Raw genomic sequence first — 22188 nt, forward strand, 5'->3', positions numbered from 1 at the left:
GGAGGAGTATGATAGCTACATTGTGTGTTGTAGAGCGCTGGATGTGTATGATGGCTACATTGTGTGTTGTAGAGCGCTGGAGGTGTATGATCTCTACAGGATAGCATTTGATGTGGTTGCTTCTGTGTTGTAGAGCGCTTGAGGTGTATGATCGCTACAGGATAATATTTGATGTGGTTGCCTGTGTGTTGTAGAGCGCTGGAGGTGTATGATTACTACAGGATGGTATTTGATGTGGATGCTTGTGTGTTGTAGAGAGCTGGAGGTGTATGATTGCTACAGGATAGTATTTGATGTTGTTGCTTGTGTGTTGTAGAGCGCTGGAGGTGTATGATCCCTTCAGGATAGTATATGATGTGGTTGCTTGTGTGTTGTAGAGCGCTGGAGGTGTATGATCGCTACAGGATAGTATTTGATGTGGTTGCTTGTGTATTGTAGAGCGCTGGAGGTGTATGATCGCTACAGGATAGTATTTGATGTGGTTGCTTGTGTGTTGTAGAGTGCTGGAGGTGTATGATCACTACAGAATGGTATTTGATGTGGTTGCTTGTGTATTGTAGAGCGCTGGAGGTGTATGATTGCTACAGGATAGTATTTGATGTGGTTGCTTGTGTGTTGTAGAGCGCTGGAGGTGTATGATCACTACAGGATTGTATTTGATGTGGTTGCTTTTGTGTTGTAGAGCGCTGGAGGTGTATGATCGCTACAGGATAGTATTTGATGTGGTTGCTTGTGTGTTGTAGAGCGCTGGAGGTGTATGATCGCTACAGGATAGTGTTTGATGTGGTTGCTTGTGTGTTGTAGAGCGCTGGAGGTGTATGATCACTACAGGATAGTATTTGATGTTGTTGCTTGTGTGTTGTAGAGCGCTGGAGGTGTATGATCGCTACAGGATAGTATTTGATGTGGTTGGTTGTGTGTTGTAGAGCGCTGAAGGTGTATGATCACTACAGGATACTTGTGTCTTGTAGAGCGCTGGAGGTGTATGGTCACTACAGGATACTTGTGTGTTGTGGAACACTGGAGGTGTATGGTCACTACAGGATACTTGTGTGTTGTAGAGCGCTGGAGGTTTATGATCACTACAGGATACTTGTGTGTTGTGGAACACTGGAGGTGTATGATCACTACAGGATACTTGTGTGTTGTAGAGCGCTGAAGGTGTATGATCACTACAGGATACTTGTGTGTTGTAGAGCGCTGAAGGTGTATGATCACTACAGGATACTTGTGTTTTGTAGAGCGCTGAAGGTGTATGATCACTACAGGATACTTGTGTCTTGTAGAGCGCTGGAGGTGAATGATCACTACAGGATACTTGTGTGTTGTGGAACACGGAGGTGTATGATCACTACAGGATACTTGTGTGCTGTAGAGCGCTGGAGGTGTATGATCGCTACTGTGTGTTGTATAGTGCTGGAAGTGTATGATCGCTACTGTGTGTTGTAGAGCGCTGGAGGTGTATGATCGCTACGGGATACAGATGAGTGAGGTGTACAGACATCAGCACAGCGGCCTGGCTGACAATGCCATGGGAGGGTCGCTCAGGTACCGGGACACCTGCCTGCTCTGGATAAAATGTGATCAAGACGGTAGGTGCTCTAGCGTGGAATGGCACACACCTCTTGGGGAAATATGTTATATACAGTGAAATCTGTCCAAGCTGAATCCCTGTCTAAACCAAATTGCTTCTTTGGTTGTGAGCATTTTTTATACCCCCGAAGGAGGGCATATAGTGATCGGACTGTCCGTCTTTCCGTCACACTTTGCGTTAAGGTTTCACGTTTAGGTTTCGAAAAATGCTCATAACTTCTATGTCACATCAGATAGCAACTTGATATTTGACATGCATGTGTATCTCATGGAGCTGCACATTTTGAGTGGTGAAAGATCAAGGTCAAGGTCATCGTTCAAGGTCAAACATCAAATATATGGTTTCAAAGCGGCACAGAAGGGGGCATTGTGTTTCTGACAAACACATCTCTTGTTTCAAACTTAATTTGACCTAGTCTTTACAAAAAACTAAACTATTTCACCACATATTAGATGTCAGTAAACATAAAATAACCTAAGCCAATGTGACATTCATAATAAAAGCCACAATGATGACAGCATGTAATATTTTTGGGTGCTCATGGTGAGCTTTTGTGATCACCTTTTGTCCGTTGTGCATCGTCCATCGTCAACATTTTGCGTTGTTTACACTCTAGAGGCCACATGTATTAACTAATCTTCATGAAACTTAGTCAGAAAATGTGTCCCAATGATATCTTGGTGGAGTTGCGAAACTGGGTCACTTAACGTCAAAAAATCGGTCACTAGGTCAAACTAAAGAAAAACATTGTTAACACTCTAGAAATCACATTTATTGTCTTCATGAAACTTTGTCAGAACATTTGTCCCAATAATATCTCAGCTGAGTTCTAAAATGGTTCCGGTTCCTTGAAAAACATGGCTGCCAGGGGGCGGGGCCGTTTTCCTTAAATGGCTATAGTCAAACCTTGTTAAAACACTCTAGAAGTCTTATTTTTAGTTCAATCTTGATGAAACTTAGTCAGAACATCTGTTTTAATGATATCTCAATGTTTGTAAAGGTTTTGTTCTAAAATCAAAGTCCTTCCACCTACAACTTTGAAACTTCATATGTAGATGCACCTTGATGAGTTCTACACGCCACACCCATTTTTGGGTCACTAGGTCAAAGGTCAAGGTCACTGTGACCTCTAAAATAATAAAATAAAAAATAAATAAAAAATTCTGACAAGCTTTCGCAGCCGAGCGTGGCACCTGTAATGCGGTGCTCTTGTTCTTATATGGCTATTATAAAACCTTGTTAACACTCTAGGAGTCACATTTATAGTCCAATCTATGAAACTTGGTCATAACTTTGTTCTTATGATAGCTAGTCTGAGTTTGAAAATGGTTCCAGTCTGTTGAAAAATATGGCTGCCAGGGGGCGGGGCAGTTTTGCTTATCTGGCTTTATTGAAACCTTGTTAACACTCTATAAGTCACATTTATGATTGTAACTATGGGAAAGATCAAGTGATGTTTTGTACCTTAAAAGAAGATCAATATTGAATTTTTAGTACATTATTTGCATACTCGTTTACTTTTTTACAACCGACTTTGTAAATGACAACAATTTAACATATTGTATTTAATTATGCAAAACTATTTCATAAACACTCGATCTATAGAAAAAATACAGATGTTTTCAGTACCTAAAGCTTTTCTTGAAAAAACAAGTTGTATCTAGTCATCCCCTATAATATCCAAAGATGCTATCATGCTTATCTCATGATTTCAAAACTGGACAACAATTTGTGGAAAAAATGTACTTCCATTTTCTTTTGCTTATGCCCATTATTATCCCCACGCTTTTCTGAAAAAAAGTGGGGATATTGTGGTTATCTCTGTTCTCCGTTCGTCCTGTAACAAGTTACAGATCTTTTTGTAGCCATAACTCTTAACTTCTAATATTTTCTAATATATATCTCATAATGTATTTTTACTTAGTAGTTGTTAAATGAATGATTATAGGCTATGTTTTTATTGCAAATGCAATATTATTTTGACTCAAATAATTTATTGTATGTTTACTTGGCCATTGCCCAAGTATCAATGTTAGGCTAACATAGCCTATGCAATATAATAGTTAAAATGTGATTTTATTCACCAGTAATTTACTGGGGAACTGTTGAAACTGTATTTAATTATTTATTGATGTGTTGTTATTTTGCAGAGTGCTTATGCTTAAAATAAGTATGAATCTGAAAAAGGTCACCCTTTATATAGTTAATATGTTTTTCTTATAGCCTAATGGCTAAATGAGATTATTAATGTAACGGTATGTAATGCAATTTTTAGCAGTTCTCATGTCAACTTACTTTTCAAACATCATTCGCATCCGCCATCTTGTTTGGAAGCTGTCATTGTCTATTTTGAAAACCGGCGTTTGATATCATATTTTTGTCTATTAAAACCATATGTGGTGCCATTTTATTCATTAAATATTGTTCTTTCTAAATATCAAGTGAACGCCACATTATAAATTGTAATTAATTGTAGTTTTGCATCAGAAGCTGAATTTTCTCTGAAATATTTATTTTAGAACGCCAATGTTACTTTGTAACAATTGTTTTCGTTGGTCCGAATTTTGTAACATGCAACCCGATTGGCTGATACTGTCTATAAAAAGGCGAGCGTCACAAGGCGGATTCATTTAAATTTCCAACTCTGAATCGACAACATCTAGTAAAAATAAGATCCTCTAATAAAATATAATAGTCAACTCAAACTTAAAATAAGAAACAAATCGTAACCATAACACAACTAAAAGAAAGGATGAACCTTATGTATATTTATATGTGGACGTTATAGTTGTTTTGCCTGGTGATCGAACAAGAAGAAATATAGTAACATTATCATCAACCTTATAGTCTTACGTTTATTATTTATAATCCATACACGGAAACACGACTCGCCATCCCGACAAGTCTATTACAGTCCGTCCTGGCCACTATCTCCTCCTACACTGTAAGCACTAGAGCCTTGAAACTTACACACATGGTAGCTATGAGCATATGTGGGACCCTGCACTATTTGGAATTTTGATCTGACCCCTGGGTCAAAAGTTATGGGGGTTGGGGTGGGGCCCGGTCAGAGATTTTCACTCATTTTTATACGCCCGTATAAAATACGGGACGTATTATGTGAAACCCCTTGGCGGCGGGCGGGCGGGCGGGCGGGGCGGCGGGCGGCGGGCGGAAGGCATCACTTTGTCCGGACTCTAATTCAAATTGTATTCATCCGATCTTCACCAAACTTGGTCAGCAGTTGCATCTAGTTGATATCTAGGCCAAGTTCGAATATGGGTCATGCCGGGTCAAAAACTAGGTCATAGGGTCAATAAGTGCATTTTCAAAGGGGCCACTTTGTCCGGACTCTATTTCAAATTGTATTCATCCGATCTTCACCAAACTTGGTCAGCAGTTGTATCTAGTTGATATCTAGGCCAAGTTCGAATATGGGTCATGCCGGGTCAAAAACTAGGTCATAGGGTCAATAAGTGCATTTTCAAAGGGGCCACTTTGTCCGGACTCTATTTCAAATTGTATTCATCCGATCTTCACCAAACTTGGTCAGCAGTTGCATCTAGTTGATATATAGGCCAAGTTCGAATATGGGTCATGCCGGGTCAAAAACTAGGTCATAGGGTCAATTAGTGCATTTTCAACGGCGCCACTTTGTCCGGACTCTAATTCAAATTGTATTCATCCGATCTTCACCAAATTTGGTCAGAAGTTGTGTCTAGATGATATGTAGGTCAAGTTCAAATATGGGTCATGCCGGGTCAAAAACTAGGTCACGAGGTTACTTAGTGCATTTCAAGCATTTAGCATGGTGTCCGCTCTCTAATTGAAGTAGTTTTCATCTGATCTTCACCTAATTTGGTCAGAAGTTGTGTCTAGATGATATGTAGGTCAAGTTCGAACATGGGTCATGCCGGGTCAAAAACGAGGTCACATAGTGCATTTCAAGCATTAAGCATGTTGTCCGCTCTTTAATTGAAGTAGTTTTCATCTGATCTTCACCAAATTTAGTCAAATGTTACATCTAAGTGATATCTAGGTCAAGTTCAAATATGGGTCATGCCGGGTCAATAACTAGGTCTTGAGGACACTTTCAAGCATTGAGCATGGTGTCCAAAACCTTCGAACGGGCGTATCTTGTGACAGTTTGGCACTCTTGTTTTATGATATTTTACATTAACTTCTTCATTTCTACACCTATTTACTTCAAATTGATACTGAACATCTCTTACGACAATATGGTCAGTCTCAATTATGCATGGCCCCATTACCAACCCTAGGGCCAACATAAACCACACCCACCAAAAATTGCCTTTTACTATAATTTCTTCATCTCTACACCGATTCACTTCAAATTGATAATGAACTTCTCTTATGACAATACAGACAATCTCAACTATGCATGGCCCCATTACCAACCCTTAGGCGCCCCGCCAACATAGACCACACCAACCCAAAATTGCCTTTTACTATAACTTTTTCATTTCTACACTGATTCACTTCTAATTGATACTGAACTTCTCTTATGACAATACGGTAAATCTTAACTATGCATGGCCCCATTACCAATGCGGCGTGGGGATACGCGTCAGCCTGTGCTGCGCCATTTTTAGTTAAATTACTGTCCTCGTATTACTTTTATCCAAAATATAGCTTTGTTGCAACAGGTAACAAATGCCTATTTTAAAAAACATAAATACTCACACACAAAACTACTTATAACGCATATATGTATATATCTGCCAAAACAACAAACCCTTTCTTTTCACCAAACAACGTTAACAACCCTTGCTTACTGTTCATCCACTCAGGTGAGCGACACAGGGCCACCATGGCCCTCTTGTTTATTCACTTGGACATAAGTGGTATTTATTGTTAAATATACATACCAGTTAATCTTGAAATCAAGGGTTACTTTAATGTTTTAAATAGGGACGCAACAGATCAAACAGTTAACATACTAAACAATCAATATTCCTTCTGTCAGTTGCTCTGTCTGTAAGTCCCTCTGTCAGTCCATCACTAAAACCATCTGACAGTCAATGTATCTGTTAACACCTCGGTCAGTCTACCCTTCTTTCTGTGAACGGCTATGTCAGTTCGTCTGTCTGTTAATGTCTCTGTCTGTACATCTATTTGTTAATTGCTCTGTCAGTTCATCTGTCTTGTAAGTCCCTCTGTCAGTTTATCTGTCTGTTAGTCCATCTGTCTGTCCATCTTTCAGTTATTCACTCTTACAGTTCATCTGTCCCTTAGCCCCATTGTCAGTACCTCTGTCTGTTAATCCCATGGTCAGTCCATCTGACAGTTAGTCCCTCTGTAAGTCCATCTGATGGTTAGTCCCTTTATCACTCCATCTGTTAATCCCTCTGTCAGTCCACATGTCTGTTTGTCCCTTTATTAGACCCTGTGTCAGTCCATCTGTCATTTAGTCCCTCTGACTGTCCATCTGTCTGTTATTTTCTGTGTCAGTTCATTTGTCTGTTATTCATTGTGTCAGTCCATATGTCTGTTATTCCCTGTGTCAGTCCATATGTCTGTTATTCCCTGTGTCAGTCCATATGTCTGTTAGTAACTTTTTCAGGCCATCTATCTGTACCGCGTAAGTCCCTCTGCCAGTCCAACTGTCTGTTAGTCCCTCTGTCAGTCCATCTGTCTGTTATTGTGTGTGTCAGTCCATCTGTCTGTTATTCCCTGTGTCAGTCCATCTGTTTGTTATTGTGTGTGTCAGTCCATCTGTCTGTTATTCCCTGTGTTAGTCCATCTGTCTGTTATTCCCTGTGTCAGTCCATCTGTCTGTTAGTCCCTCTGTAAGCCCATCTGTCTGTTAGTAACTTTTTCAGGCCATCTGTGTGTTGGTCCCTCTGTCAGTCCATGTGTCTGTTTGTTACTCTGTAAGTCAATCTGTTTGAAAAGAAGGACTGAATGTATTAAACTTGTGATAGATGTTGCAAGTTTCTGTTTCAGTGCTGGACCGGCGGCTGGATGCCCGGGTGGACAAGATGCTCGAGCAGGGACTCGTCAATGAACTCCTTGACTTCCACAGGCAGTACAATGAGGAAAGGCTCAAGAATAATAGGTATGTGTCGCAAACTGTGGCTTGGACATTTATGTGTCATGACCGTGTACCAGTTTTAGCCATGGACAGATATTGTCTGTGTCACTGTTCTGAAAGTTTATGAATTTGTCATGTTGTACATCATATTCTTGTATAGTTAATGTAATTTTTTAACGTTGCAAGTTACACAATATTTCATAGTCTAGAACTGTACATATTTTTAAGGGCTGCAGACTACACTCGCGGTATATTCCAGAGTATTGGCTTCAAGGAGTTCCATGACTTCCTTCTGATGGATGCTGACAGCAGACAGACGGAAAAGGGACAGGCAGCCTTCAGAGCAGGTACATGCAGCAAGTGTGATGGGGGAACTTGTGAAAACCGACAATTAGGAAGCTAATAGGCCTTTTATTTTGTTTACTCTTGTTATCTCGAAGTTGGCGGGAACAGGAAAAAATATTGAGATAACGAGAGTTCGAGATATCCGATTAGGCGTTTTCAAAGAAAAAATTAGACAAAAATGTACCTTGTTTTTAACATCTAAATACCTGCTAAGTGGTCTAACTAAAGCCGTCACCGTGTGGCATAATACTCTCTACTACCCTATCTTTTACCTGATATACGCGTTTTTACGAGGCACGATTAAATTTGCTATTGAAGTGCTTAAAATGGGTTTTCAGTGTTACAGAACTGCATGAACACATGTGGTTATCATTTCTCTAAACTGTCGAGTAAACATCTGGTAATATTGCTATTTAAAGTTTTGATGCAATCGACGTCCAATCAAGACGAGGGTTTTCCATCTGTAAGATCGTGCTTAAATCACGTTCCGGAATACTGAACTGTACATGTACATTTTGTAGTTTGAATGCAAAGTTCAATCGATTAGATTTTCACGTTAGCCATGATAATGACTGCTGGAGTTCAAGAATAGAACAACATTCTGCAAATTTGAGACGGTTTATATTCGCAAAAATATAGCTCAATGCATTTTGGAATGTTGTTTATAAAAACAATAAGCATTGCGGCCTTTAGGCAGGGTGTGTATTAATTGCAGTCATTTGCAGTTAAAGTGACAGTCAAAGTGACAGGTCTTGCTCAAGTGTTAATGGCTAACGAAATTACACACATGTGGTCATTGATGCAATTAACGGATCAATTATCTACCGCACAGTATCGGGAGCAGCCGGGCAAGCGGTACGGTGAAGTATCAGAGAAAAAAATTCTCACCTTTGCCGACACTGGGACAGTTATTCGCACATCTAGATAAACCACAGTAAATACATGTAAAATCAGGACTCTGGACAAATTTTTATATCGAGATATCGAATTATTCGATATAACGAAAATCAAGATATGCAATATTTATTAATATAGATAAAGAAGGAAAAAAGTTGGGACATTGAGCTAACCTCGACATATCGAGAAAATTGAGATATCCGATGTCGAGATAACGAGAGTAGACTGTACATTCAATGAAACAAAGTAATATTGGTTTGGTGTTATTCATAATAAATGATGTTTTGTGTTAAGTTTGGTGTAGAGAAGTACGAATAATAAAATGATGATAATAATTTTTTTATGATTAATATCTTTCAATGGGATTTATTCTTTAGTCATAGCTAACATTTATTTTAATGTTTGCAGTGGTGTGAATGTATTAACCAGTTTAAACTAGTTCATACCTTATTGCCTTTTTGTTTTTTTTAGCTGTTGAGAAGTTAAAACAGGTGACCCGGAAATATGCTAGAGTTCAAAAACGATGGATTGAAAGAAGACTTCTGAACAGTAAATATGACATATATCTATTAAGATATATATCTGTAACTGCATGTAAGATTTCACGTAGACATGTACAGGTAAAAAAATTTGAGTGCTAAAATAACTAGAATAGCATTAATTTGGATAAGACTGATCTTGGCAGAATAATGGCTCTTTGTCAATCCATTGTCAGGAATTAGGAATGGGATTAAACGTATGCTCTCTGATTTTCATGATTCTGACTCGGTCGTTAAGATGATATAAAGGCATGCTGAGTCAAGGCAAGGTTGGAGTTCATGGTCAACAGTTTGGGTCTCCATTTTTGTTCACAATCTTTTATTACGTTTTCACACAGGGTACTGCTAATTATGGATTACTGAAGGAAATAACACAACAATTTTACAATTTGACATAAACTGTTGGCATAAATCTCTTTTCATTGTGATGTAACTTATTTTAACACAAATTATTTGCACAACGAACACATGCACTTTTGTTGCATTATTAACAATAACATGTTACATTGGGTGAGATAAAATTAGTGCCTTCGTCAAATATCTTTCAAATCATACCTTGAACAAGTAGTCTTAACCTAGTACCGATAGTGTCAGGTTACACACAACCTTATTGTTTGTGCCAGGACCGTGCAGTGAGAATGTCCCCTTGGTGTATGGTCTAGACGGCACAGATGTATCACGATGGGATGAGAATGTTCTAGAACCTGCAACTAGAATTCTGACAGCTCTCAGACAGGTAGGTTTATGACCTGTAAAGGGGAGGATAGTAACTATGTAAAGAAAAAAAAAACTTGCTGCGGGAAAACTGTGCTAAATGTATGTGCATATAGTGTCGTCCTAGATTGGCCTGCTGGGCTTAAGGTATGTGCATAAAGTGTCGTCCTAGATTGGCCTGCTGGGCTTAATGAATGTGCATGAAGTATCGTCCTAGATTGGCCTGCTGTGCTTAATGTATGTGCATGAAGCATCGTCCTAGATTGGCCTGCTGGGCTTAATGAATGTGCATGAAGTATCGTCCTAGATTGGCCTGCTGGGCTTAATGAATGTGCATGAAGTATCGTCCTAGATTGGCCTGCTGGGCTTAAGGTATGTGCATAAAGTGTCGTCCTAGATTGGCCTGCTGGGCTTAATGTATGTGCATTAAGTGTCATCCTAGATTGGCCTGCTGGGCTTAATGAATGTGCATGAAGTATCGTCCTAGATTGGCCTGCTGTGCTTAATGTATGTGCATGAAGTGTCGTCCTAGATTGGCCTGCTGGGCTTAATGTATGTGCATTAAGTGTCATCCTAGATTGGCCTGCTGGGCTTAATGAATGTGCATGAAGTGTCGTCCTAGATTGGTCTGCTGTGCTTAATGTATGTGCATGAAGTGTCAACCTAGATTGGCCTGCTGTGCTTAATGTATGTGCATGAAGCATCGTCCTAGATTGGCCTGCTGGGCTTAATGAATGTGCATGAAGTGTCGTCCTAGATTGGCCTGCTGGGCTTAATGTATGTGCATGAAGTGTCGTCCTAGATTGGCCTGCTGTGCTTAATGTATGTGCATGAAGTATCGTCCTAGATTGGTCTGCTGTGCTTAATGTATGTGCATGAAGTGTCGTCCTAGATTGGCCTGCTGGGCTTTATGTATGTGCATGAAGTGTTGTCCTAGATTGGCCTGCTGGGCTTAATGTATGTGCATGAAGTGTCGTCCTAGATTGGTCTGCTGTGCTTAATGTATGTGCATGAAGTGTCGTCCAGGATTTGTTTTAATGTATGTGCATGAGTGTCGTCTAGATTGGCATGCTGTGCTTAATGTATGTGCATGGAGTGTCGTCCTAAATTGGCCTTCTGTGCTTAATGTATGTGCACGAAGTATCGTCCTAGATTGGCCTGCTGTGCTTAATGTATGTGCATGAAGTGTCGACCTAGATTGGCGTGCTGTGCTTAATGTATGTGTATGAAGTGTCGTCCTAGCTTGGCCTGCTGTGCTAAATGTATGTGCATGAAGTGTCGACCTAGATTGGCCTGCTGTGCTTAATGTATGTGCATGAAGTGTCGACCTAGATTGGCCTGCTGTGCTTAATGTATGTGTATGAAGTGTTGTCCTAGATTGGTCTGCTGTGCTAAATGTATGTGCATGAAGTGTCGTACAGGATTTGTTTTAATGTATGTGCATGAGTGTCGTCCTAGATTGGCCTGCCGTGCTTAATGTATGTAAATGAAGTGTTGTCCTAGATTGGCCTGCTGTGCTTAATGAATGTGCATGAAGTGTCGACCTAGATTGGCCTACTGTGCTTAATGTATGTGCATGAAGTGTCGTCCTAGATTGGCCTGCTGTGCTAAATGTGTGTGCATGAAGTGTCGACCTAGATTGGCCTGCTGTGCTTAATGTATGTGCATGAAGTGTCGTCCTAGATTGGCCTGCTGTGCTTAATGTATGTGCATGAAGTGTCATCCTAGATTGGCCTGCTGTGCTTAATGTATGTGCATGAAGTGTCGTCCTAGATTGGCCTGCTGTGCTTGATGTATGTGCATGAAGTGTCGTCCTAGATTCGCCTGTGCAACCTGGGCTTGATGTATGTTCATGAAGTGTCGACCTAGATTGGCCTGCTGTGCTTAATGTATGTGCATGAAGTGTCGTCCTTGATTGGTCTGCTGTGCTTAATGTATGTGCATAAAGTGTCGTCCTTGATTGGCCTGCTGTGCTTAATGTATGTGCATGAAGTTTAGTCCTTGATTGGCCTTCTGTGCTTGATGTATGTGCATGAAGTGTCGTCCTAGATTCGCCTGTGCAACCTGGGCTTAATGTATGTTCATGAAGTGTCGACCTAGATTGGCCTGCTGTGCTTAATGTATGTGCATGAAGTGTCGTCCTTGATTGGTCTACTGTGCTTAATATATGTGCATGAAGTGTCGTCCTTGATTGGCCTGCTGTGCTTAATGTGTGTGCATGAAGTGTCGTCCTTGATTGGTCTGCTGTGCTTAATGTATAAGCATGAAGTGTCGTCCTTGATTGGTCTGCTGTGCTTAATGTGTGTGCATGAAGTGTCGTCCTTGATTGGCCTGCTGTGCTTAATGTGTGTGCATGAAGTGTCGTCCTTGATTGGTCTGCTGTGCTTAATGTATGTGCATGAAGTGTCGTCCTTGATTGGTCTGCTGTGCTTAATGTGTGTGCATGAAGTGTAGTCCTTGATTTGCCTGCTGTGCTTAATGTATGTGCATGAAGTGTCGTCCTTGATTGGTCTGCTGTGCTTTATAAATGTGCATGAAGTGTCGTCCTTGATTGGTCTGCTGTGCTTAAAGTGTGTGCATGAAGTGTCGTCCTTGATTTGCCTGCTGTGCTTAATGTATGTGCATGAAGTGTCGTCATTGATTGGCCTGCTGTGCTTAATGTATGTGCATGAAGTGTCGTCCTTGATTGGCCTGCTGTGCTTAATGTATGCGCATGAAGTGTCGTCCTAGATTGGCCTGCTGTGCTTAATGTATGTGCATGAAGTGTCGTCCTAGATTGGCCTTCTGTGCTTGATGTATGTGCATGAAGTGTCGTCCTAGATTCAACTGTGCAACCTGGGCTTAATGTATGTTCATGAAGTGTCGACCTAGATTGGCCTGCTGTGCTTAATGTATGTGCATGAAGTGTTGTCCTTGATTGGTCTGCTGTGCTTAATGTGTGTGCATGAAGTGTCGTCCTTGATTGGCCTGCTGTGCTTAATGTGTGTGCATGAAGTGTCGTCCTTGATTGGTCTGCTGTGCTTAATGTATGTGCATGAAGTGTCGTCCTTGATTGGTCTGCTGTGCTTAATGTATGTGCATGACGTGTCGTCCTTGATTGGTCTACTGTGCTTAATGTATGTGCATGAAGTGTCGTCCTTGATTGGTCTGCTGTGCTTAATGTATGTGCATGAAGTGTCGTCCTTGATTGGTCTGCTGTGCTTAATGTGTGTGCATGAAGTGTCATCCTTGATTGGCCTGCTGTGCTTAATGTATGTGCATGAAGTGTCGTCCTTGATTGGTCTGCTGTGCTTAATGTATGTGCATGAAGTGTCGTCCTTGATTGGCCTGCTGTGCTTAATGCATGTGCGTAAAGCTGCATCCCTGATTAGTTTATGCAACAACTATTTCAAATAAAGGTTAAAAGTTACGTCCTTGATAAGCCTGTGCAGAATGCATTAACTAATCAGGGACGCAGCTTTACCCATATGCAAGAAGCCCTGTTTTTCCTAGAGTGAGGCTAAAATGTTTGGTTTTCTTGATTATACCCCTCGCATCTTGATGTGAGACTATTAAAGTATCTGAGGATTTTGATGGAGGTATTGAACTAAGGTATTTCTCAATAAAGATAAGAGGCACTAACTTCAAATTGTACAGGAATGAATACATTTCATAAATAAAAGAACAGGGATCAAACACATTGTAGAAAATGGAGTGCCTGTTGGCAGAGTTCTTGTTAACTATGTAACTGAAATAGGATGAGTGATGATGCTCGATGATTTTTAGGTAAATCCTTGTATTGAAAATATTGAATTATGTTTTGTGTAAGTTAGAACGATGCAGGTACAAATAATTTAGTCAGTATATATTCAAGTCATCTTATTGACATTTGACTGTTTTATATAAAGGGTGACCCATTAATGTATGTTATTTTTATGTTAGGGTGAGACTACTCCTATCTCTCCCCTGCCCTACCAGGATGTTCGACAGGAGTTTGTGATACAGCACTGCAAGCTGTGTGATGTGCATGCCAACACACCAGAAATGTGGCACGGTAAGTTTGTGATACTGCACTGCAAGCTGTGTGATGTGTATGCCAACACACCAGAAATGTGGCAAGGTAAGTTTGTGATACTGCACTGCAAGCTGTGTGATGTGTATGCCAACACACCAGAAATGTGGCAAGGTAAGTTTGTGATAAAGCACTGCAAGCTGTGTGATGTGCATGCCACCACACCAGAAATGTGGCAAGGTAAGTTTGTGCTACAGCACTGCAAGCTGTGTGATGTGCATGCCACCACACCGGAAATGTGGCAAGGTAAGTTTGTGATAAAGAACTGCAAGCTGTGTGATGTGCATGCCACCACACCAGAATTGTGGCAAGGTAAGTTGTCATACAGCCCTGCAAACTGTTTGATGTGCATGCCAACACACCAGAAATGTGGCAAGGTAAGTTTATGATAAAGCACTGCAAGCTGTGTGATGTGCTTGCCACCACACCAGAATAGTGGCAAGGTAGGTTTGTGATACAGTACTGCAAGCTGTGTGATGTGCATGCAACCACACCAGAATTGTGGAAAGGTAAGTTTGTGATACAGCACAGCAAGCTGTTTGATGTGCATGCCACCACACCAGAAATGTGGCAAGGTAGTCTGTGATACAGCACAGCAAGCTGTTTGATATACATGCCACCACACCAGAATTGTGGCAAGGTAAGTTTGTAATACAGCAAAGAAAGATGTTTGATGTACATGCCACCACACCCGAATTGTGGCAAGGTAAGTTTGTGATACAGCATTGCAAGCTGTGTGATGTGCATGCCATCACACCAGAAATGTGGCAAGGTAAGTTTGTGATACTGCACTGCAAGCTGTGTGATGTGAATGCCATCACACCAGAAATGTGGCAAGGCAAGTTTGTGATACATCACAGCATGCTGTTTGATGTACATGCCACCACACCAAAATTGTGGCAAGGTAAGTTTGTGATACGGCACTGCAAGCTGTGTGATGTGCATGCCACCACACCAGAAATGTGTTAAGGTAAGTTTGTGATACTGTAAACGTATAGAAATTCGTCGGTATGAAATTTCGTGGTTTAATAAAAATCAACAAATTCGTTGACACGTAATTTCGTGGATTTCAATTTTTTGGGGAATTCTGACCGTCATAATAATTAAACTTTAATTAAAACAACCAGAGTAATGACGAAGCATAATCTGCTAATCTGTGTTGACAGCTAGACTTGGGGTTAATGTGCTCTGAAGCATGAAAGTGTTGCCGAATGCCAATAATTGTCTAAAAGATCAATAAAGCGGCGCACATGTGGGTCCCTGCTCGCTAATTGCCATCAATGTTGTTTTGACAATATGTGCAATTCTCAGCGCAATCGGTCTCTTAGTAGTAACAATTAAGTAATAAGGTCCCCAAAATACACGTGTGAAAACCGTTATATCTCTTTTAACTTTAATTGGCACTTATTAACATATGTGATAATCTGCAAACTGTTAATTGGACGACGTCACGTAAAAAAGTATTTTTACCCAGACACTTATCAAGAAAACAACATATTGTATTAACTAGCATATCTCAATCAAACAATGACTCTTTCAAAATGGTTGAAAACGGAAACAGTTCAGACACGTTCCCCTACTATAGCAGGATTGTCCGACCTTGCAAAGGCTCAGTCTATGACTGAAGCATTATTGACACAGGTCGCTAACGATTCAGTGGAAAACATTTTTATTCGGAAATATTTTAATTAATCAAGAAATTGTGTAATGTGACCTACTGAAGTGAAGTAGTTATTACAAAAAACAAATATCTCGGATAACCGAAAACAAAAGAAAATGTCGGAAATGACATTCGGAAATGACCGATTTCTGCTAAAAGAATGTATAAATAATCGTTGGTACTTGAATTCGTGGTTCAGTGGACCAACGAAATCCACGAAAATTCGTACCACACGAAATTTAATGGTTTTACAGTAAAGCACTGCAAGCTGTGTGATGTGCATGCCACCACAACAGAAATGTGGCAAGGTAAGTTTGTGATACAGCAAAGCAAGCGGTGTGATGTGCATGTCACCACATCAGAAATATGGCAAAGTAAGTTTGTGATACAGCACTGCAAGCTGTATGATGTGCATGCCACCACAACAGAAATGTGGCAAGGTAAGTTTGTGATAAAGCACTGCAGGGTGTGTGATGTGCATGCCACCACACCAAAATTGTGGCTAGGTAAGTTTGTGATACAGCACTGCAAGCTGTGTGATGTGCATGCCACCACACCAGAAACGTGTTAAGGTAGTTTGTGATAAAGCACTGCAAGCTGTTTGATGTACATGCATCCACACTAGAATTGTGGCAAGGTAAGTTTGTGATACATGATAGCAAGCTGTTTGATGTGCATACCACCATACCAGAAATGTGTTAAGGTAAGTTTGTGATAAAGCACTGCAAGCTGTTTGATGTACATGCCACCACACTAGAATTGTGGCAAGGTAAGTTTGTGGTACAGCACTGCAAGCTGTGTGATGTGCATGCCACCACACCAGAATTGTGGCAATGTAAGTTTGTGATACAGCACTGCAAGCTGTTTGATGTGCATGCCACCACACCAGAAATGTGGCAAGGTAAGTTTGTGATACAGCACTGCAAGTTGTGTGATGTGCATGCCACCACACCTGAATTGTGTCAAGGTAAGTTTGTGATACAGCACTGCAAGCTGTTTGATGTGCATGCCACCACACCAGAAATGTGGCAAGGTAAGTTTGTGATACATCACAGCAAGCTGTTTGATGTACATGCCACCACACCAGAAATGTGGCAAGGTAAGTTTGTGATAAAGCACTGCAAGCTGTTTGATGTACATGCCACCACACTAGAATTGTGGCAAGGTAAGTTTTTGATATAGCACTGCAAGCTGTGTGATGTGCATGCCAAAACACCAGAAATGTGTGAAGGTAAGTTTGTGATACAGCACTGCAAGCTGTTTGATGTACATGCCACCACACTAGAATTATTGCAAGGTAAGTTTGTGATACAGCACTGCAAGCTGTTTGATGTGCATGCCACCACACCAGAATTATGGCAAGGTAAGTTTGTGATAATGCACTGCAAGCTGTTTGATGTACATTCCACCACACCAGAATTGTGGCAAGGTTAGTTTGTGATACAGCACTGCAAGCTGTGTGATTTGCATGCCACCACACCAGAATTGTGGCAAGGTAAGTTTGTGATACAGCACTGCAAGCTTTGTGATGTGCATGCCACCACACCAAAATTGTGGCAAGGTAAGTTTGTGATACAGCACTGCAAGCTGTGTGATGTGCATGCCACCACACCAGAATTATGGCAAGATAAGTTTGTGATAATGCACTGCAAGCTGTTTGGTGTACATGCCACCACACCAGAATTGTGGCAAGGATAAGTTTGTGATACAGCACTGCAAGCTGTGTGATGTGCATGCCACCACACCAGCATTGTGGCAAGGTAAGTTTGTGATACAGCACTGCAAGCTGTGTGATGTGCATGCCACCACACCAAATTTGTGGCAAGGTAAGTTTGTGATACAGCACTGCAAGCTGTGTGATGTGCATGCCACCACACCAGAAATGTGGCAAGGTAAGTTTGTGATACAGCAAAGCCACCACACCAGAAATGTGGCAAGGTATGTTTGTGATGCAGCAATGCAAGCTGTGTGATGTGCATGTCACCACATCAGAAATGTGGCAATGTCAGTTTGTGATACAGCACTGCAAGCTGTTTGATGTGCATGCCACCACACCAGAAATGTGTTAAGGTAAGTTTGTGATAAAGCACTGCAAGCTGTTTGATGTACATGCCACCACACCAGAAATGTAGCAAGGTAAGTTTGTGATACAGCACTGCAAGCTGTGTGATGTGCATGCCACCACACCAGAAATGTGTTAAGGTAAGTTTGTGTTAAAGCACTGTAAGCTGTTTGATGTTCATGCGACCACACCAGAAATGTGGCAAGGTAAGTTTGTGATACAGCACTGCAAGCTGTTTGATGTGCATGCCACCACACCAGAAATATGGCAAGGTAAGTTTGTGATACAGCACTGCAAGCTGTTTGATGTGCATGCCACCACACCGGACATGTGGTAAGGTATTGGTTCATTTTTGGTTCGACTAAGTTGTCATGATAAGTTTGTAGCTTCCATTTTTTGCTCGGCTATTTTCGGAGAAAACCCAAGGTATTGTCATAGCCAGCTCGTCGTCCGCCGTGATAAAACCTTAACATTGGCTCTAAAATCAAAGTACTTCCATGTACAACTTTGAAACTTCATATGAAGATGCACCTTGATGAGTTCTACTCGCTGCACCCATTTTTGGGTCACTAGGTCAAAGGTCAAGGTCACTGACCTCCAAAGAAAAATAAAATAAAAATAATTTGACAAGCTTTCATGTATTCAAAACTGCATCCGCAGCCGAGCGTTGGCACCCGTTATGCAGTGCTCTTGTTAGTTTACATAGTTGGTTTAACAACAACAAAATATTAACAATGAAAATTTGATTTATTGTTCAACTGAACTTAAATTTATAACATTTAATTTTACTTAGACTGTTCATTCCAAATATACTAATTGTTTTATCTTATATTAATATTTCTGCCATTGAAAATCAAGAATCATGTTTGCTTGTAGTTTCCACGACATTTTAATTTGCACCAGATTTTGTTTACAAGGTTTGTATATTCCATAAAATGATTATTCTATTTTACAACTGTTCTCTCGTTAAAAGGTAATCAGTCAATTTGCTGACAGAACAGATAATTCACACTTTTGTGCTTTAGTTCACATCAAGAGCAAACGACACAGGAAGTGTGAGCAGTCGCGGAGGAGAAAGCTGCGGGACCTAACACAGACCCTGGATGAGTACATTCACCATCAGCAAGTGTAAGTCGCTTCTAAAGTTCATTTATTGGAAGACTGGTAGGTGAGGGTTGCATACACATCAAGTTTAGTACGCAACATTAGAGAGCTCTGCAAGTCTCTCATTTATTTGTTTTTAAGCGGGAATAATAATGCTTCATCTTTGTCAAATACCTACCGCCTATCAATATCAATATATCAATGACTATTAACATTTATCTGATCATTCTTTGCTCATTATACTGATTGGTGCAAAGTTCTTTAAAGCAAGCATAAAAAAACAATCTGATTTCTTTTTATCATTTGATCATTGAATGCTATAGTAAACTTCAAGTATAGGAATATATTATTTCACTTGTATATACAGTTAAGTAAAAAAAGAGGAATGTAATTGAAATTCTAGGTTCAGACATTGGCTTAATATTTTCAGACAAGATGGTGATAGTGGAACATAGCATCAACATCTCACATGGCAATGGTTTCCATGAAACACCAAAGATGCTGTTCCGGCGCTAGCAGTGTGGGATGCTGCCTCACACATTAGTGTAGTGTAGCCTTGTTCTAGGAAATCTGGCCTTACTGCATGTGCACAGGCATATATACATCACAATGCACCTTTACTGGATTTCTGTTGAATAGAGACTTCCTTCAAACAAAAATCTAGTAAAAGCGGAAAGTGTCGTCCCTGATCGGCCTGTGGCCTGTGCTGACCGCTCTGAGATGACACTTTACGCGCATGCATTTAGCTCAGATCTCTCAAAACAAGGTTCAGTGCATCTGCATCAGTGGGCATTGCTCTTTCACTCCAACTGCTTCAGTCTCTTCCACGTTTGGGGCAGTCTACTGCAGCCCAGTATCAGAATTGAACGATGAACGTCAATTACAATGTGTATCCCCATTTGGAAGGATAAAAACATTTGTTGACAGCGATGTAGTGTAAAAACATTGTATACTGTACAGCATTTTATCAGGAATTTTTAGCTCATCTATTTTTTGAAAAAAAAATATGAGCTATTGTCATCACCTTGGCGTCGGCGTTGGCGTCCGGTTAAGTTTTGCGTTTAGGTCCACTTTTCTCACAAAGTATCAATGCTATTGCATTCAAACTTGGTACACTTACTAACTATCATGAGAGGACTGGGCAGGCAAAGTTAGGTAACTCTGGCGTGCATTTTGGCAGAATTATGTGCCCTTTTTATACTTAGAAAATTGAAAATTTTAGTTAAGTTTTGCGTTTAGGTCCACTTTTCTCAGAAAGTATCAATGCTATTGCATTCAAACTTGGTACACTTACTTTCTATCATGAGGGGACTGGGCAGGCAAAGTTAGATAACTCTGGCATGCATTTTGACAGAATTATGTGCCCTTTTTATTCTTAGAAAATTGAAAATTTTGGTTAAGTTTTATGTTTAGGTCCATTTTATTCCTTAAGTATCAAAGCTATTGCTTTCATACTTACAACACTTACTGACTATCATAAGGGGACTGTGCAGGCAAAGTAATGTAACTCTGACTGGCATTTTGACAGAATCATGTGCCCTTTTTATACTTAGAAAATTGAAAATTTGTTTAAGTTTTGTGTTTAGGTCAACTTTATTCCTACAGTATCAAAGCTATTGCTTTCATACTTTCAACACTTATTAACTATCATAAGGGGACTGTGCAGGCAAAGTTATGTAACTCTGACTGGCATTTGGACGGAATTATGGGTCCTTTATATTTAGAAAATTGAAAAATTGGTTAAGTTTTGTGTTTTGGTCCACTTTATTCTAAAGTATCAAAGATATTGCTTTCATACTTGGAACACTCGCAAACTATCATAAGGGTACAGTAAAAGGACAAGTTGCATAACTCTGGTTGTCATTTTTACGGAATTATGGCCCTTTTTTTACTTAGTAACTTTGAATATATGGTTAAATTTTGTGTTTCGATCCACTTTACTTATTAAGTATCAAGGCTATTGCTTTCAAACTTCAAATACTTTCATGCTATCATGAGGTTACTGTACCTGGCAAGTTGAATTTTACCTTGACCTTTGAATGACCTTGACTCTTGAGGTCAAATTATTAAATTTTGCTAAAATTGCCATAACTTCTTTATTTATGATTAGATTTGATTGATACTTTGACAAAACTACTCTTACCTGACATACCACAATAGACTCCACCCAAACCATCCCCTGTGCCCTTCCTCCCTCCCCCTCCCCCCCCCGAATTCCCCCCCCCCCCTTCGAATCCCCCCCCCCTATTTTTTTTTTTTTTTGATCACCTCACAAATGACCACCACACCCTCACACTATACCCCCCCCCCCCACCTCACCCCCCCCCCCAATTTGTTTTTTTTTAACCGTTAAAAAACCAAATTTTTTTTTTATTATTTTATGTTTGAAATACCGTCCAACCATCGCACCCAAGAATCCCCCCCCCCCTCCCCCCACCCGAATCCCCCCCTAATTTTTTTATTTTTTTTTAAGATCGTCTCACAAATGACCACCACACCCTCACACTATACCCCTCCCCCCCCCCCACCCCACCCCCCCCCCCCCCCAATGTATTTTATTTTTTTATTTTTTTTGAAACGGTTAAAAAACACAAATATTTATTTTTATTATTTTATATTTGAATTACCATCCAACCATCGCACCCCCTCCCCCTCCCCCCCCCCCCCCTCCGAATTTTATTTTAAAAAATCGCATTTTAGGAAAATAATGTAATATGTCCACACCCCTACACTATACACCCCTCTTCACTCCACCCCTCCCTCCTTTGTGATTGAAAATGAGAGTCCCTTCACCTTTAAAAAGAAAATAGATGAGCGGTCTGCACCCGCAAGGCGGTGCTCTTGTTTTATGTTGCTGTAAATCCAAAGACAATCATTGATGAAAAGTATATGAAATCTTATACTAGTTGAAAGAGACAGAACTACATGTAGTGTTATGATGGTTAAATGGGACAAAACTATATTTAGTCTTATACTGGTTAAAGGGGACAGAACTATATGTGATCTTGTACTGTTTGAATGGAACGGAACTATATTTATCCTGTCACATGCCTTTAAATCAGCCCATTAACCAGGTAACCTAATATCCCAAAAGATATTAGGCTAGATGACCACGTGACCTCGAGAATCCGCCAGTTGCTGTCCGCGCATGCGCACGCCTGTACTAT

At 40.4% G+C, this 22188-nt stretch overlaps 1 protein-coding gene across 3 annotated transcripts in view; it reads left to right on the top strand.

Moving 5' to 3' along the window:
* The window catches only part of LOC127867522 (tRNA dimethylallyltransferase-like), a 45033-nt gene extending 23813 nt beyond the window's left edge, over window positions 1–21220 (top strand). For all 3 annotated transcript variants that reach the window (XM_052408719.1, XM_052408720.1, XM_052408721.1), the window contains exons 6-13: window positions 1450–1592; window positions 7562–7673; window positions 7878–7996; window positions 9363–9440; window positions 10054–10166; window positions 14066–14177; window positions 18943–19045; window positions 19452–21220. In XM_052408719.1, the coding sequence (XP_052264679.1) occupies window positions 1450–1592; window positions 7562–7673; window positions 7878–7996; window positions 9363–9440; window positions 10054–10166; window positions 14066–14177; window positions 18943–19045; window positions 19452–19476 (805 nt within the window). In that variant the 3' untranslated portion in view covers window positions 19477–21220. The remainder of the gene's footprint in view (window positions 1–1449; window positions 1593–7561; window positions 7674–7877; window positions 7997–9362; window positions 9441–10053; window positions 10167–14065; window positions 14178–18942; window positions 19046–19451) is intronic.
* The last annotated feature ends 968 nt before the right edge of the window (window positions 21221–22188 follow it).

This window comes from Dreissena polymorpha, chromosome 2, assembly GCF_020536995.1.
Source record: "Dreissena polymorpha isolate Duluth1 chromosome 2, UMN_Dpol_1.0, whole genome shotgun sequence".
NCBI lineage: Eukaryota > Metazoa > Mollusca > Bivalvia > Myida > Dreissenidae > Dreissena > Dreissena polymorpha.